The sequence below is a fragment of the Wyeomyia smithii genome, chromosome 2, assembly GCF_029784165.1.
Source record: "Wyeomyia smithii strain HCP4-BCI-WySm-NY-G18 chromosome 2, ASM2978416v1, whole genome shotgun sequence".
Lineage (NCBI taxonomy): Eukaryota > Metazoa > Arthropoda > Insecta > Diptera > Culicidae > Wyeomyia > Wyeomyia smithii.
In genome coordinates this window covers 85,312,428-85,328,904 of record NC_073695.1, presented here as the reverse complement: position 1 = coordinate 85,328,904, position 16,477 = coordinate 85,312,428, and the positions used below count along the sequence as shown (strand labels likewise).

Here is a 16,477-nt window from a genome sequence, read left to right as displayed (position 1 = left end):
AGCTGGAAGCAAACTCGGAAAGCCAACTGATACTGGCGCAACTCGTTGCTGCTGCTGCCGTAATTCGCTGCCACTACTGCCACAACCCGCTACGCTATTGCTAAAATAGGATCGTCCGTCCGTCCCACCATCCACCAATAAAATGTAATTACTTTGACCAGAAGCAGAGTGCATTTCCACTTAAGTAGCTTTACTATTTACTATTTCCGGGAAAGCCAGCAAGTGACCGAACGGAGGACTTAATTTTCGTTTCAACAAGGGTTGACAATTTACGATAGTTCGCAATATCAAACATCATTTTTCTGCATTTGGGGGGATGAGTGTAAAATTTTCCAATCGATTTCCACAAGAAGGCAGAAATCGGTTGAAAACAAACCATTTAAAAAGAAACAAGCATTTAAAAAGGGAAAAATTTCGTTCTCTTTCCGTTTTGAGATTATCATGGTGAAAACTCTCTATGTACCTCAACTTCCTGAGAGACATAGTTGTACGTCCAAAACTGGTATAGCTTTACAACCCAATTAGAATCCTTAGTCGCGATTTGACCGCAGAGATGGCACTGCGACACCAATTTATTTTTGCTACACTGTTTTCGACAAAGTCGAAAATCATAAAATTTAATGAAACTTTGTAGAAGGTTCAAAATTTCAGTCACTTCTATTTTGGAAAATATACTAGTTTTAGCAGAAAAGCTGCGATTTGAAACAAAAAATTTACGGGTGTTACGCAATTTCCGGAATCAGCTTTCTCGAACATTAGCAAGTGATAACAAAATGTGATAAGTTATTAGGAGTGAGAGACAAAGAATTATTTTCTGAAAATATCAAAAAGGTTCTGAGATTTATTTGGAGGAGGTTGGCTGGAGGTTGAAGGAAACATCAGGCCTATGTATTCCTTTCAAAAAATACCTAGCAACTGTATTTTAACATTAAGCCCATAGTTACATTCAAATTTAAATATCTCAAAAACACAAAAACGGATCTCTAAACATAAAGATTTTTCATGGATAATTCTAATAAAAAATATATATTTTGCTAATACTTGTTCATATCTAAGATAAGTCAAGTGAAAGACTGAAAATGAATGAAAAAGTTCCATCTTTGCGGCCAGGCTTGTCGTTTCTCTTCAGAGATTCACTAGCGTGTAGAACAACGACTTTCACTGCGGAAACTACTGCTCTCACACTGGCAAATCGACGCACGTGCTTGAAGGGAGCAGTGAATCGTAAGTATCTGAAGAACATGCAATAAAACACCTTGGTGGAGTCTGAAATATCTATATCGAGAAATAATAAATTGAGGTGAGCTTTCTCACACGAAAGGAGATTACGCACAAACAATACACAACGGAGCTCAGTGCAATGCTTTTACAGTAAGTCTCTTGAGCGCAGTGCTGATAAATGTCATTTTTCTCTGCAAAATTCTTCGAAAATTACAGCCAATCATTTTCAATTTTCACTTCCAATGATCGCAGCACTCTTTCAGATACACTAGATTTTCGTCCTAGTAACGTGCTGTTATACTCAGATGAAATAGATCGCGCGCATCGTTCACGGTTACGGAATAAAATTTGACGACAAATCCAACCAAATGATCTTCACTTCAAAGCGAAAAAGAAAAACAAACAGTCCACTCAACCAAAATAAACCTCACCGAAACACTTTTTCACTGACACTGACCGATGCCTTGACAATCTTCGCTAACCCGTAAAGACTCGGGACGAAACTTGTTTTTTGAAAATGCTCGTGCTTAGCACTGGAACAGCCGATATGGGAAAACTTGGAATTTTTTTCAAGGGGAATAGTTGCTCTAAGTTTTGGTAAAGGTGCCACCTCTCTGGACCCCTCTCCGTTTTCGTGAGACGCAAATATGTCTGTGTTTTTTTCAAATTTTTCAAACAGATTGAGCAAACACTGGGAATTTTCATATGTATCAATTGCTCCATGTATCAAATCATGTCAGGTGGATATATGTTATATGTTATGTTAGAGTGAATTTTGGAGTTACCAAATTATTTCAGTACAAATTCACAAAACTTCATCCATTGGTTTCAACTTAGCTCTTCAATTTTCAAGCTCTATATTTTTAGAGTTACGTCTCCTGAATCCAAAGATGGTGAAAGAATTTTTCTAGCATGCACAGATTTGGAGAAAATCAAGTTTTCATAAGAACTCGTACTTTAGTGAATTCAAACTCGTTTTTCTCTAAATTTGTGCATGTTAGAATGGATTCAGAAGACGTTACTCTAGAAATATAGAACGTGAAAATTGAAGAGCCAATTTGAAATCTACTGTGGGAGACTGAGAAAATCAGGTTTTCGTGAAAATACGTACTTAAGTGAATTTAAACTCGTTTTTCTCAAAATATTTGCATGCTAAAATAAATATTTCATCGCATATTGATTTAGGAGACCTTACATCAAAAATGTAGAGCCTAAAATTTGAAGAACGATTTTCTTATTTGAATTTTTATGAAAATACGTAGTTTTATGATTTTGTACTGAAATAATTTGGAAATTCCAAAATTCACTTCTACATACCATATTCCATCCACCTGACATGATTTGATACATGGAGCAATTGATACGTATGAAAATTCCCAGTGTTTGCTCAATTTGTTTGAAAAATTAGAAAAAAAACACAGACATATTTGCGTCTCACGATAACGGAGAGGGATCCAGAGGGATGGCATCTTTACCAAAACTTAAAGCAACTATTTCCCTTGAATAAAAGTCCAACTTTTCCCAAATCGCCCGTTCCAGTGCTGAGAACGAGCGTTTTCAAAAAACAAGTTCCGTCCCGGGTCTTTACGGGATAACTGATAAACTGATTTTGTTGTCTTGCTTCCATCGCATGAAATATAATGAGGTTTTTTGACAGTTCACTTCCATGCAAAAAGCGAAAAAGGAGAACTCTGAAAGGATTGTAAAAAAATAACGTTTATGGATGCTTTTTTTCACTTTCACTCAAGAGTGTCAACAAATATCAACCCTGCTTGAGCGTATATCAAAAAGTAGATTGCGATTGATTTGCATCTCGAAACTGAAAAAAATAAATCCATGTGCCATTCGCATCATATTCTTCTATGAGAAAACTCAAGTTTTCCTTGCTGTATTATCTCACTTTTGTGTATTCTCACTAGAGTGTTCACCACTCACGTTTCGCTCGGCTGTGGTGTAAGCGACAAGTAACTTTATTTTTTCTGCAAGCGCCAGAGGCACAGTACAAAGCAGAAGAAAGAAGTGTTTTGCAAAAATTGCAACATACTGTGCTCATGGCGGAGAAAAAGTGAGCGGAGAGTTTTAGCTTTGCGCACCTTTTTGCCTTTCTCCTAGAAAGGTATAGCAATCACTGGAAAAACCAAAGGTATAAAAGTGGTCCCAATGGCCGAATGTCATATACCACTCGACCCCTTTCGACGAACTGAGCATTTTCTGTATGTATGTATGTATGTATGTGTGTATGTGTGTGTGTGTGTGTGTATGTGCAACTTTTTTTTCTCACTCACTTTTCTCAGAGATGGCTGTACAGATTTTCAAAAAATTAATTGCAAATGAAAGGTCTAGTTGCGCCATAGGTTGCTGTTGAATTTCATTGTAATCGAATTTTTAGTTTAGAGGTTATGTATCAAAATGTAAAAATCACGAAACATCAATATCTCAGAAACCACACAACCGATTTCAAAAAACTGGTTTCAAATGATCGGGCTGTCTCCAGAACCCTTAACTTTTGAATTTCGTTATGATTGAACATATGGTTCAAAAGTTATGTAAAGAAAAGTTATCCGGAGGTTGTTTAAACTCACTCATTTTTCTCAGAGATGGATGAACCGATTTTCACAAAATTAGTGTCAAATGAAAGGTCTAGTTGCCGCTTTGGTTGCTACTGAATTTCATTGCAATCGGATTGTAACTTTGTCCGTTGTTCATAAAAATGTGAAATCACATAATGAAAGTAAACATATTGACTTTTTCCTAACGATCACTGGCTAATTAAAAGGTAGAAAAGTGATCCAAATGGCCGAATGTCATATACTACTCGACTCAGTTCGACGAATCGAGCATTTTCTGCATGTATGCATGTATAGGAGTATATGTTTGTGTGTGGGTGTGTACGTGTGTATGTGCACCTTTTTTTCGCACTCACTTTTCTCAGAGATGGTCTGACCGAACCGATTTCAATGAAATTAATTGCAAATGAAAGGTCTAGTTGCCCTATAAGACCCTATTGAATTTTATTGTAATCTGATTTCTAGTTTAGAGGTTATGTATCAAAATGTAAAAATCACGAAACATCAATATCTCAGAAACTACATAACTGATTTGAACAAAATTGGTTTCAAATGAACGTGCTACCTTAAAAACCCTTAACTTTTGAATTTTATGAAGATTGAACATGTGGTTCAGAAGTTATGGAAAGAAACGTGTTCTGGAGACTATTTAATCTCACTCATGTTTCTCAGAGATGGCTGGCCCGATTTTTATAAAATCAGTGTCATATGGAAGGTCTTGTTGCCCCATAAGACCTCAATGATTTTTTTTACAAACGGATTATTACTTTGCCTGTTATGTTTAAAAATGTGAAATCCAGCTATGAAAAGGAACATATTTCGAAGACAACTTGGACTAACTCACTTTTCTCAGAGGTGGTTGACCCGATTTCCACAGAATTAGTATCAAGTGAAAGGTCTAGCTGCCTCATAACACCCCATTGAATTTTGCTGTAATCGGACTGTAACTTCGTCTGTAATGTATCGAAATGTGAAAATCACGAAACTTCATTATCTTAGAACCTACACAACCGATTTGAACAATATTGATATCAGATGAACGGGCTAGTTAAGGGTTACCTGATGAATTATGATTGAACACGTGGTTTCAAAGTTTGGCTGCCTTATACGTTACCTTTTCATTTGATTGTGATTAAACTTAAGCAATCGTTATGTTTTAATTTGTAAAACAACTAAAGTCTATTATCTCAAGTATTACACGACTTATTTGAACATAACTAGTGTCATACAAACGAGTCATCTCTCAAACTTACGAATAACAAACTTTATAACAATTTGATATGCTGTTCAAATGTTTTGGAGAGAAAAGAAATTCAAAGACCATTCAACACTATACCTGAAAAGAAATTCAAAGACCATTCAACACTCTACCGCTTTGATCAATATATATGGCCTCAACATGATTTAAATGTGGTATCGTACTATCTGAACGTTCCCGGTATCGCTCGTGATTAAATTGTTCGAAATTAAGAGTCATTTCTTTTATTTCGCTATTTCTTAAGCACTAACATTACGTCAAATTTCATATTTTATACATTAATTACAGCATCAATGTTTTAGAACCCAAAGAATGAATAAACCTCAATTGGATTTTAGCATTCATGTAAATCTATTTTCACGAATAATAAGTTTGAATGAGAAAGGCTGAGTCTGACCGCTAGGTGGATTAATTTAGGTTTTTAGGAGAATAACAAGCTACGGCATGGCCGAACTAAGTTCAGCATCCAAATTGATGCCTTTACTATTCCAAAAAAACTTTGCAGAAGACCGGAAACCGGTTGGATGAACCCTGGAAGCACATGTACTTTTTTTGCTCAATGCACAGTGATCTTAAGGGGATAAATTATGTTCTCGATGTTTTTCTCAAAACTAGAAATAATACATATTCAATTTTGAAAGATGATAATAATTATAATAATGTAATAACTTTTACATACTTGATTTCATGATATTTTTTCTCAAAACTAGAAATAATAACCCTTACTTTGCCCTAGAAACATTAAAAATCGATCAAGTAGTTCAAAAGATATGAATTTTTGGAAATGAAAACAACAAAAAATGGCTGTTTTTTCTAGTCACTCTATTTTGGAACTGGTCACTAATTAAGAGTCTATTTACTCTCAATAAAGACCAATCCCTGTAATTTTGCGCTCAATTGAAGCATTGCACACTGGCAAAAAATGAACCCAAATTCCCACTAATTAGAAGCCGCTGGGTTGGCAACCTGAAATATAGCATTCTTTATGTAAAATTGGGCAATAAATCGATTGGTGATAGTTTCATCCTGTGCAGGGCATGGAAAAAGTTCTATATTTCCAAAAATACGCAAAAATAGGGTGAAAAGGAGCCAAATAGACCATTTACCAATTTATTGACCAATTTTACATATGAAATGCTATATTTCAGGTTGCCAGTCCTGCGGCTTCTAATTAGTGGAAATTCGGGTTCATTATTTCCCAGTGTGCATTGTGGTACAGGAAGAACTCGATTATATACAGTCTCCAATTTTTTTTTCACTATATATAATCGAATCAGAGAAAAAATAGTTTTAGATTTATTTTTTCATAAATGATTTGTTGTTTTCGAATAAATGAGAAGAATTTTATTTTTGATTCATCCCTCTAAAAGTCAGAAAACACATTTCTTGCAAAAAAAATACATATTTTGTAGTTATTCCAGGTGTAATTGCAATCATATGTAAAGAAAAATTATTAAAATAAATTATAAAAGTATATGTAGATTTATCAACTTGTTTGTATTTAATTCCTCGATTTTTAAAAAATTAATTTTATTTAATTTTTTTTTATTTTTGAAATTATTTTTATTCAGGTATTTTTAGTTTTTTTTATTTGAAATATTTTTAAACAATTTTTCAAAATTTAAATTTTTCAAATTTTCTTTAAAATATTGCTAACTGAGGACAGATATAAATTTTCGGTTAAATTCGTTCACTGAGCCACGGTGCAATAATGTGAAATGAAACTGTGTCAAAAACGGCCTAGTAAACTGAATATTTTTCATGAATAGGATTTTATTTTATAAACTGGATTGATTTTTTTTGAGAAAGCAAATACATTAAAAAATTTAGACAGCTATTTTTTATTTTAAAACAAGCGCAGGATTTCAGCTTTTGGACTCAAAAAAGGAAAATAAATAACATCTGCATCTTAAAGGTTAGAAACTCTACGAAATTGAGCTCAAAAAATAAAATAGTATTCAAAAAAGAGCAAAGCAACGAAACTTCGCTTAAGTTTGTTTTGGAATCTTGCCCAAAGGTTTTCATGATTCAGTTTACAAGATTTTCTTTTCAATTTTGTTGTTATTTAACAAGCTTAGTACCGGTCGGGATGTTATGAATGTTGAAGTACACATGTGCAAAGTTTCATCCAATTGAATACAGCATAAGCTCTTTGCCAGTTTGATTATTTCGTTCTGTGTTTGGCATTTCCATGATTTTTTTCATTAAAGCTATTGTATTGAATTATACCGGTAAACAAGTTTCCCTAAGCAGATTAAAGCTATTCAACCGTTCCTGTGAATTTTATTGCCCCTAGAAAATGCAGAAGTGCGTCAAAAGGCTCCAGAGAAACCTGAGAAAAATCAGATTCGTCGCTGCTATGTTTGTTTACGGGAAAACTCATTTAAGTCTCTGAAAAAGTTATCTTTGTTAAGGGCTTCGACGTTTCCCGCAATGGTTGAATAGCTATAATCTTTCATTTTTTCTTAGTTTGGGTTTTTGGGCAAAACCTGTGTTTGTCGGTGTTATTTTAGCTATAGTATTAAAAAACTTGCATTAAATTTCTTGAAAAACACCCCTTCAATCGCATTGATTCTTCGTGCTTTTTTTCTTTTGATAAAATTCCAATCATCAAAACAGTACCCAATCAGGGATGCTCATTTATCATCAAGTATTTGCGAGCAGATGCTTGTTTCTTCTCTCGATGCTGAAAGCCCGGCAGCTTTTCGAAATAGCTTCGCACTTTCATCTGTCAACCATTTAAACGCTTCGTTTAACTCGGTCGGACATTTCTGGCCGCTCGCACCGGTTCCCTTCCCTCTTGCCCGCCCAACCGTCGGAGTAGCTGTACGGAGTGTTATATGTACAGTGGTAACGCGCCATGGTGTGAGTTACGGAACGCACACCGACCGCCCTCACCCGTTTCACGTCAGAAGTGACAGAAAGCACTCTACTTGGGCTGGCTGACTATGGCATTTCCGTTTCAAGTAGCACAGCAAGCAAAAGTCCTGCCTGTGACGTCTCGCAGTTCCGAAGCCACTCGATGCATTTTCGTGCTTGGGTTGCGTATTGTTAGGATTTAATTAAAATTTAATTTTCCTATCGATTTCGGTAATTCATACTTAACAAATAATTGTTTACAGTTTTATTGCTTTTTGTCCGTGACAGGTAAACCGCAAGTTCTCCAATTCGCTATTTTATAGCCTTACGAGTTGCAACTTTGGTTTTATTGCCTAAGTTTCACCAGAAAATCTGATTCTAAGAGCAACAACAGTACCGTTCAGGATGGTCTTCTCCCTGGAAAATGCATGATGCAGAACGTAAGATGACGGAAACTCCAGATTTATTTGTCAATCCATCATAACAATAGGATTAAGCAGTCGTAAAAAGTTACTACCAGTGATAAAGTAAACTTTTGCCCGTTCCCGAAACTGACCTGATGGAGGAGAGCATCGTGTAATGTAGCCAAAGTTGTTCTTCCGTTGTATCTCATTCGGAAGGAGTGCAGAGAGTTGATGCATGGGAAGCATCCGAAGGTAGAGGATTTGAGGTTGGACATTCGTAAGAATGTCAAATTGTGTATTTTACTTCTCAAATATATTTGCATTGAATCCGTACAGTGGAGAAAGTTTATTTTGTTTGTAGATTTTGTAACCTTTGTTGGTTTCAAGGGAAGGATCGATATTTGTTGATATTATTGTTGAAGGAAGTCTATTCTGAGTCTGAGTTTAATCAAAATTTCACTTACCGCTCATTCGAATTTTCGCCGAACTACTGGTGACGACCTGCCGGGTCAGTTTATGCATCGTTCGACACCGGTACGAGGGGTACCGATCGTTATACTCTAGATTGTGGATTAGAAGCTCGCCCGTTGGGAGTAGGTGATACTTTCCATCTGGGGAGTGAAGTAGCATAACCGAAATGTAGATCAGCAATGGCCAAACTTTGCCAGCCATCGTCATACTTACCGCCCTGCAGCGAGGGATATATATAGAAAGCAGGTTCCTGTACCCAGGAGACCACCCGTACTAGCTCCTTAACAAAATTAGGCACTACACAACGCAGAATCGCGGTACAGCCTCGGGATGCTGCCAGGACTTCCACGTCGACTTTGTACGCTTGAGCAACGACTGGCGATGGGTGAGAGCAAGGAAAAGTAGTGATCGGGGACAAAAGAAAAAAAAAAGAAAGATTGAATCGTTAGTGCTGACACGATTACCAAGTCAAATGAGATTCATTACAATGTTGTATTCGTTTTGCGCGGACAATTGTAGACCGCATCGTAGGGTACATGGTAGGTAACAAGTTAATATGGCATGGTTTGTTATTTTGCTATCCATTAATGTAACGTAATCACGCAAAAACCAATTTATTTTGTTTTTCGCTTTTCTTGTAACAAAACATAACGGGACAAAAAGAAATATTCCGAAATATTGTCAACCACCTAAGTGAATTAGACTAAAGAGATTATATCATGATCATGATTGGACTTGCCCGTGTTGGATCTATCAAAATAGATCCAGTTTTGAGCACAATTTTCGGTTCAGTTTGTTTTCAAGGTTTGTTTTTGAAACAACGACCATAAACATTAATTTCCGAAAAACACAGGAATGTTTCCTCAAGATGCTTTAAAATTGTTGAAGTTGATGAAGAACGACTATTTGTGCGAAATATAACCTGCTTACTTCCGAGACTTCACCGCTGCACTTTGTTAGATTTTTCAAACTTTTTATCAAATTTTTTAACCTATTGACTGGTGTGCATTCTCTATCACTCGAATGGTTAGAACAAGTATTGATGAAAATCCTCTGAGAGTTAGTATTGTCTTTTCGAGGTTTAATGGTCGAAGTCATTTGGAGAACGTATTTGATAAGAAAGGCATAAGCAAACAACATATATTTGTGCAGTTTTAACATAGACATGCATTTGAATGTGTTGTACAACGTAACCAGCAAAAGAACAAGCCAAAGTTTCTGGCAAAAATTATAAAGCTTCAAGTCAGTCATTCTTTCGTTCGTAATGCACTAGCCATGGCAACTTTCTCATGACACAACACCGTTGTTACCACAGTAATTAGTTAGGTAAACTTCAATTTTGCAGCTGAACTGGGAGTATAGTTAATGCTAAAAATTACTTAAAGGAAGGAAAAACAGCATACCGGTGTGCTACATTTGAAGCTAAAAAATAACCTCGTATCGTGGCGGTGCATTCAGATGAAAATGTTTCCATACAGTTTTGCAGCATGGCGGAACCGCACTGTTCTTTGTGGAACTCTTACGAGCACCATCACATTAATCGCTGCAGCAGCGATGCAGTGATGTGAATTTAATGAACACTTGGAAAACCTACGGAAAGTGCGCCCCAGGTGCAGTACAGGTAAAGTACATTTCCATCCCCGGTTTCCAGGCACCCATAACCGGGCCGGATTCAAATTTATTTTTGTTTGGCTTTATGATTAAATGTTTACACCTTCTTGACATTGCGTAGACACTTACTTATAGTTCTGCCGCAACGTTGTGACTTATTTGGCGTTTAAAAGTTTACTTACCTAATTGACACGTTTAAACCCCAATTAGGAACGTTTTTATGACCTTCTTCCATAGAGCTCTACCATTAATATATTCACCAATTTTATTTAGTTGTTTGTTATAAATATATATTAGGGTGGTAGCGAAAAAAATCGTGTTGAATTTTGAAAACCGATCATGTACATTTTGTTTATCGGCCCAAATTTCAGCAAAAACAATTAAGTGCGTACTTTTGCCCCTCACTACTCTTTTGAAGCCGCATTCGGTTCTGCAAGATCGATGCTAAAGAGTGCGATTAAGGCCAGCAAGAGCGCCTGCTTCGATAGGCTATGTGCGAGTGCCAATACAAATCCGTGGGGCGACGCCTACAGAATCGTAATGGCCAAGACTGAAGGCGCGCTGGCGTCTGCAGAGCGATCACCAGCGATGCTGGAGCGTATCATTGAGGGACTCTTTCCGCGCCACGAGCCAAACCCTTGGCCTCCGGCGGTCGACGTTCCAGTATCTCAGACACGGACCAGGGATGGTCGGTTAGCCTACCGAACATCCAATCCGTGAGCGACGACAGCCGTGTCGGGGTTGAGGAGGAGGCAAGGGTTACGAATGAGGAACTCATCGTGATCGCCAAATCCCTAAAGGTGAGCAAGGCACCAGGACCGGATGGTATCCCTAACCTGGCAATCAGGCTGGCGATAAAAACGGCCGATAAAATCGTCACACTCGACGTGAAGAATGCGTTCAATAGCGCCAGTTGGGACTCCATAGCGCTCGCGCTCAGGAACATCCATGTACCGGTGTCGCTGTACAGGATTCTGGAAAATTACTTCCAGAATCGAGTACTTGTTTACAACACGGAGGAGGGTCAGAAGTGCATCCCAATTACCGCAGGAGTTCCGCAAGGTTCCATAGTGGGTCCGGTGTTGTGGAATATCATGTACGACGGGGTGTTGAGACTCAAGTTCCCTGTAGGGGTTGTGATCGTCGGCTTTGCAGACGACATAACGCTGGAGGTTTACGGCGAGTCTATCGAGGAGGTTGAGTTGACGGCCGCGCACTGTATACGCAAAGTCGAGGACTGGATGCACTTCAGGAAACTGGAGCTAACTAGCGCATCATAAGACGGAGGTTACGGTTGTTAACAACCGGAAATCGGAGCAACAGGCGGTGGTCAGAGTCGATCACCTCAAAGCGATCTCTGAAGCTCTTGGGGATTATGGTTGACGACAAGCTCACGTTCGGGAGTCACGTCGGTTATGCCAGTAAGGCGTCGTACACAAATTACGTAACGCATGAAGGGGAGGAGGGGGGATAAGTCTGCGTTACGTATTGTTACATAGGGGGGAGGGGGGTAGTTGAGCCCGTTACGTAACTGAGATGTTTGCTCAAAATTGCAAATTTGGAGGGGGGGACAGGTTGTCCAGCGTTACGTAACCTTAGGGGGGGGGGGGAGTCATATCTAACGTTACTTATCGTTACATAGGGGGGGAGGGGGTCTGAAATCTAGGTTTTTAGCGTTACGTAATTTGTGTACGACGCCTAAGAGGGCCTCATCGGCTATTGCAGCACTATCTCGTATGATGTCATATAGCTCAGCGGTTCATGGCAGCAAGCGAAGACTTCTTGCCAGCGTGGTTTCGTCCATACTAAGGTATGGTGGGCCAGTGTGGTCCAAAGCGCTAGGTACTAACAGTTACCGCGGTAAACTGGAAAGTAACTACAGGCTCATGTGCCTGAGAGTTTCGAGTGCGTATCGTACGGTGTCATATGATGCCTATCAGCATCGACATCAAGGAGGACAGAGAGTGTTTCGACCAACGTGACACAAGGGGCATACGAGGTACCAGAAGGTCATTCTCGATGCTCCGCTGGCAGCGGGAATGGTCTAACTCCACAAAGGGCAGATAGACGCACCGACTTATTCCGGAGATATCAGGCTGGGTCGGGAGGCGACATGGTGAAGTGAACTTTCACCTGACACAGATCCTGTCAGGCCATGGTTGCTTCAGACAATATCTGCACAGGTTCGGACACGCTGGGTCCCCCATGTGTCCCGAGTGCGTGGAGGTGGACGAGACTGCTGAGCATGTCTTCTTCGTATGCCTCCGTTTCGTAAGAGCGAGGAGCGACATGATGGCTGTGAGCGGGCCTGGCACTACTCCGGACAATCTAGTCCGGAGGATGTGCGACGACCCGGACATCTGGAGCGCGACCAGTGCGGCCGCCTTCCATATTGTCCTGGAGCTGCAACGTGTGAGTCGGGTCAACCACCAACACGCCAGTGGTAGCTAACTACCAGTCTCCAGGTAGTTAGCTAGGAGGTTATAAGAGTAAAGAGGGTGCATTACGCACAAAAGCCACTCCCCGACGTAATACTTAACCGTCGTTCCGGGAAGAGCAGGGCTAGGGGTTTTAGTGGGTCGGGACGATGACACCCCGTTAAGCATACAGACGCGAGGCATACGGACGCGAGGCATAGTACGCTAGGCATAATGGACGGCAGGCATACGGACACGAGGCATATGGACGCGAGGCCGAATAGACGCGAGGCCAAATTCGGCCACGTCCATTCGGCCTCGCGTTCGTTATGCCTTGTGGCAGTATGCCTCGTATCCATTATGCCTCGCATCTGTATGCCTAGCATACTATGCCCAACATCCATATGCCTAGCGTCCATATGCCTCGTGTCCCTCCCTTATTTTGCACAATGAGATATCCTGAAACACACGTAGCAACGCCCCGATAACGAAGTCTTTTCTCGGGTTAACCATATTATCATCTATACTCGGTGATTCCGAGGCACAAACATCGACTTAAATTACTATTACCAAATCATGTGAGGGGCCAGAAATGGAAAAAAACATCAAGGATCTTTAAGAAGGGCACGATTTTCAAGAAAGGCTACAAAATTTATTGGAGCAAATATCAAGGTATAATACTCTTCTGTTTCATAAACTGAAGCCATTGCAGAGAGTCTTTGTTGAAGTGTAACAATCAGTGTTGTTAGTCTCACTCATGAACAGCATGCAGAACCTTAAGTGAGGTACTCGTAGCTGCCGATACACACACTGGAGTTTCCTCCATTAAGCTATTTGTCGTTTTTTTCTCGCTGTCTTCCTTGCTCGCATTCGCTCCCGAGATCATATGCACACGAGCGCGCCTACTCTTTTACTCGCGTGCAGTCCCCTTCTTGCGACCACAACCAGCCGAGTACAATTGTTTCAAGATGCATTACGCTAGTTGCGGAGGGACGAAAAATAATAAAAATAATAATCGCTGAGTAGCAATACAAAGGATTTTTTTTTGTGTCGATGCGTGCTTGCTGCTACTCAAGGGAATGCATGAAGAAGAAAGAGTATCTCGAAAGCGTGTGTGTAAAAGACTTGCGAAGCGTAGCATATGTGTCGTTCTCGAGTAGAAAGGAGGAGAAAGGTTTTGCTTCTCGCTCGATTTGCAACGCTGATAACGATGCCGTTTTTGTGCGATATCATTGACAAGGTCAGTAAGACCAACTTGCAGAACAATATCCCGACTTTAAGGCGATGTACGATTCAGTCAAGCACCAAACTGATTAAGCTTATTCCTGTTCCTCTTGGCAGTTGTACACAAACGTGAGAGAAGCGGGCGTAGTGTCGAACTTGTTAGTGACATAGGCCGTTTTAAGCAACGTTACGGGCGTCACGAACCTCGACTTCGGGAGCGTAGTACAGAGAGCTGAAGTGTTATGAATCGGTACTTTCGTCCCAAAGTCTCATAAGGTACTTGGTTTTGCGAACCATATGAATATTGTTTATATCAACCGCAGAACAATAGAAGAAGCATTCGTGCCTTTTGAATATCTTGGAAGTAGTTGATGGATTCTTCAAGCTTGGAATCATCTGAACGTGGACGACAACGGTAAGCATCGCAGTCGCAAGGGGGGGGGGGTCGCAAAGTCGGGTTGGTCGTGGGTTCGAATCTTAGCACAATCAGTCCATTTTGCTTGTCCAAGGATTTTATTTTAAGGCTCCTCACCACATTATCTTTCCTTCGCGCTAAATTCGGTACTGTAGAGTTTCCTCGTAATAAAATAAGTCATGCTTATAATAAAACTGACCTTTTTGAAAGAAAGCGTGTCGTCTCAAACGCTATAGCCAAGATGGCAGCCTCATCCCGAAACTCGGTAGCGCGGCCCATAAGGAAATCTGCCCAAACACTTACACTACAAACAATCAAGAAAATAAAACTCGGAACATTCGGCAAGAACCTATTTTACAACAAACGGACTACGAGCGGTAACTCGGTACCTGCAACTGCAAGCCGCTAAGTTTTGTTTGCGGAGACAGGGTTCTGTTTGACTAATAAAAGTTAGGTACAGGAAACTAAATTTTAAATAAGTTCCATATAATATATTTCAAAGCTTTCTACCTAATGAAGATAGGATATTCATTTGTTCTTGTATCCCGGGCAGGAGAGCATAACAAAATCATAACTTATCAATAACATATTTAGTTATGAGGACTTATCGTGTTATTCGAAAGATATTCACGTTTCAAACGTGCATATGAAAATGTCATAAAATTTTGATATCATATCTCGCTATGCCTTCAATGAGATGTTTGAGATGATTTTAAAATATCTGATTGAAAGTAAGTTTTTAAGTGAAAATAGTTCGATATTGATTATTTATAATGTATCAGTTATGCATTCAGTGTTCAATAAGGTGAAAATATCTGAATCGGTTATTCTCGTGATTTTTAATGCAAATTCTTGGTTTGTTATTGAAATATCAAGCTTTGTTATTCATATAGTCTTGAAGGAACAATATTTTGGTATTATTTTTTGTTATTTTACCAACTATGTAAACCATATTAAGATCAAAATGAGGTGTATTTCCCATATCTGGTTGTGATATTATAGTGATATTTACTCCTGCTCGGGATAAGCCATTACTCTATCTCTTAACACGAAGAAGTTAGGTTTGTTATTTTTAGTATAGTAAAGTTTTCATAATTTTTGACAATTTGCGTTTATGCGGGTCATTCATACAAACAATTGTTCCGAAGACACTGTTAAGCAAGGTGAAGGTGAAAGGCGCTATGGAATTAAGTTCCACTTTTTGCCTTATTGGACCACTGTGCCATGGCATAACGTTGATCAACACTGCCTACGAAGTCCTCGTAGGGCAGTACCAAGTGGGCTTCATGCAAGAACGCGTTACTATACTTCAGAGCTGCCGGGAGTACAACACACCTACACATCACGTCTTCGTGGACTTTAGGGCAGCGTATGATACAGTTGATCGAAACCAGCAATGGCCAATAACGCACGGCTACGGTTTTTCGGATAAACCGACACGACTCATCAAAACTACCTTGGATTGAATGATGTGTTATGTGTGCGTATCGGAAAACTATCAAATCCCTTCGAGGCGCGCAGAGGGTTGAGACGAGAGGATGGACTACCCTGCACGTTGTTCTACATTGCTCTTTTCAGCAAAGGTAGTAGGCTTCGCAGACGACCTCGACGTTATTACGAGAAACTTTGCGACGGCGACTGCAGTCTGCGCTAAACTGAAAGGGGAGGCTAGCAGAGCTGGACTAGCAATTAAAACTAAAACTAAGTGTTTGATACGGAGAGGCTCGAGAGAAACCAACATTCGCTTCCCACGGATGGTGATCATGGATGGCGATGAACTCGAAGTGGTAGATAAGATCTTTGGTAACAGCTGACAGTAACACAAGTAAGAAAATCCAACAAAATATTCAAGGCGCTTCGACCCAAGAGTACCATACGGAAGTGACTATGTACAAAGCCTAAATTATACTAGGAGTTCTCTATGGACTTGATACCGTGATGCTGATCGTGGAGGACATACGTGCACTGATCGTATTTGAACGGAAATTGTCGCGGAAAATATTTGGTGGAATCCAAACCGAAAGCGTAGA

At 39.6% G+C, this 16,477-nt stretch overlaps 1 protein-coding gene across 12 annotated transcripts in view; it reads right to left on the bottom strand.

Moving 5' to 3' along the window:
* The window catches only part of LOC129725442 (cell adhesion molecule Dscam2), a 300,301-nt gene that overhangs the window by 68,190 nt on the left and 215,634 nt on the right, over nt 1–16,477 (bottom strand). For all 12 annotated transcript variants that reach the window (XR_008728088.1, XM_055681298.1, XM_055681304.1 and 9 more), the window contains exons 3-4: nt 8,994–9,155; nt 8,774–8,920 (exon numbers count right to left, since the gene is read on the bottom strand). Coding sequence is in view for 11 of the 12 variants with exons in the window: in XM_055681298.1 (XP_055537273.1) it covers nt 8,774–8,920; nt 8,994–9,155 (309 nt within the window). In the remaining variant the exon portion in view is untranslated. The remainder of the gene's footprint in view (nt 1–8,773; nt 8,921–8,993; nt 9,156–16,477) is intronic.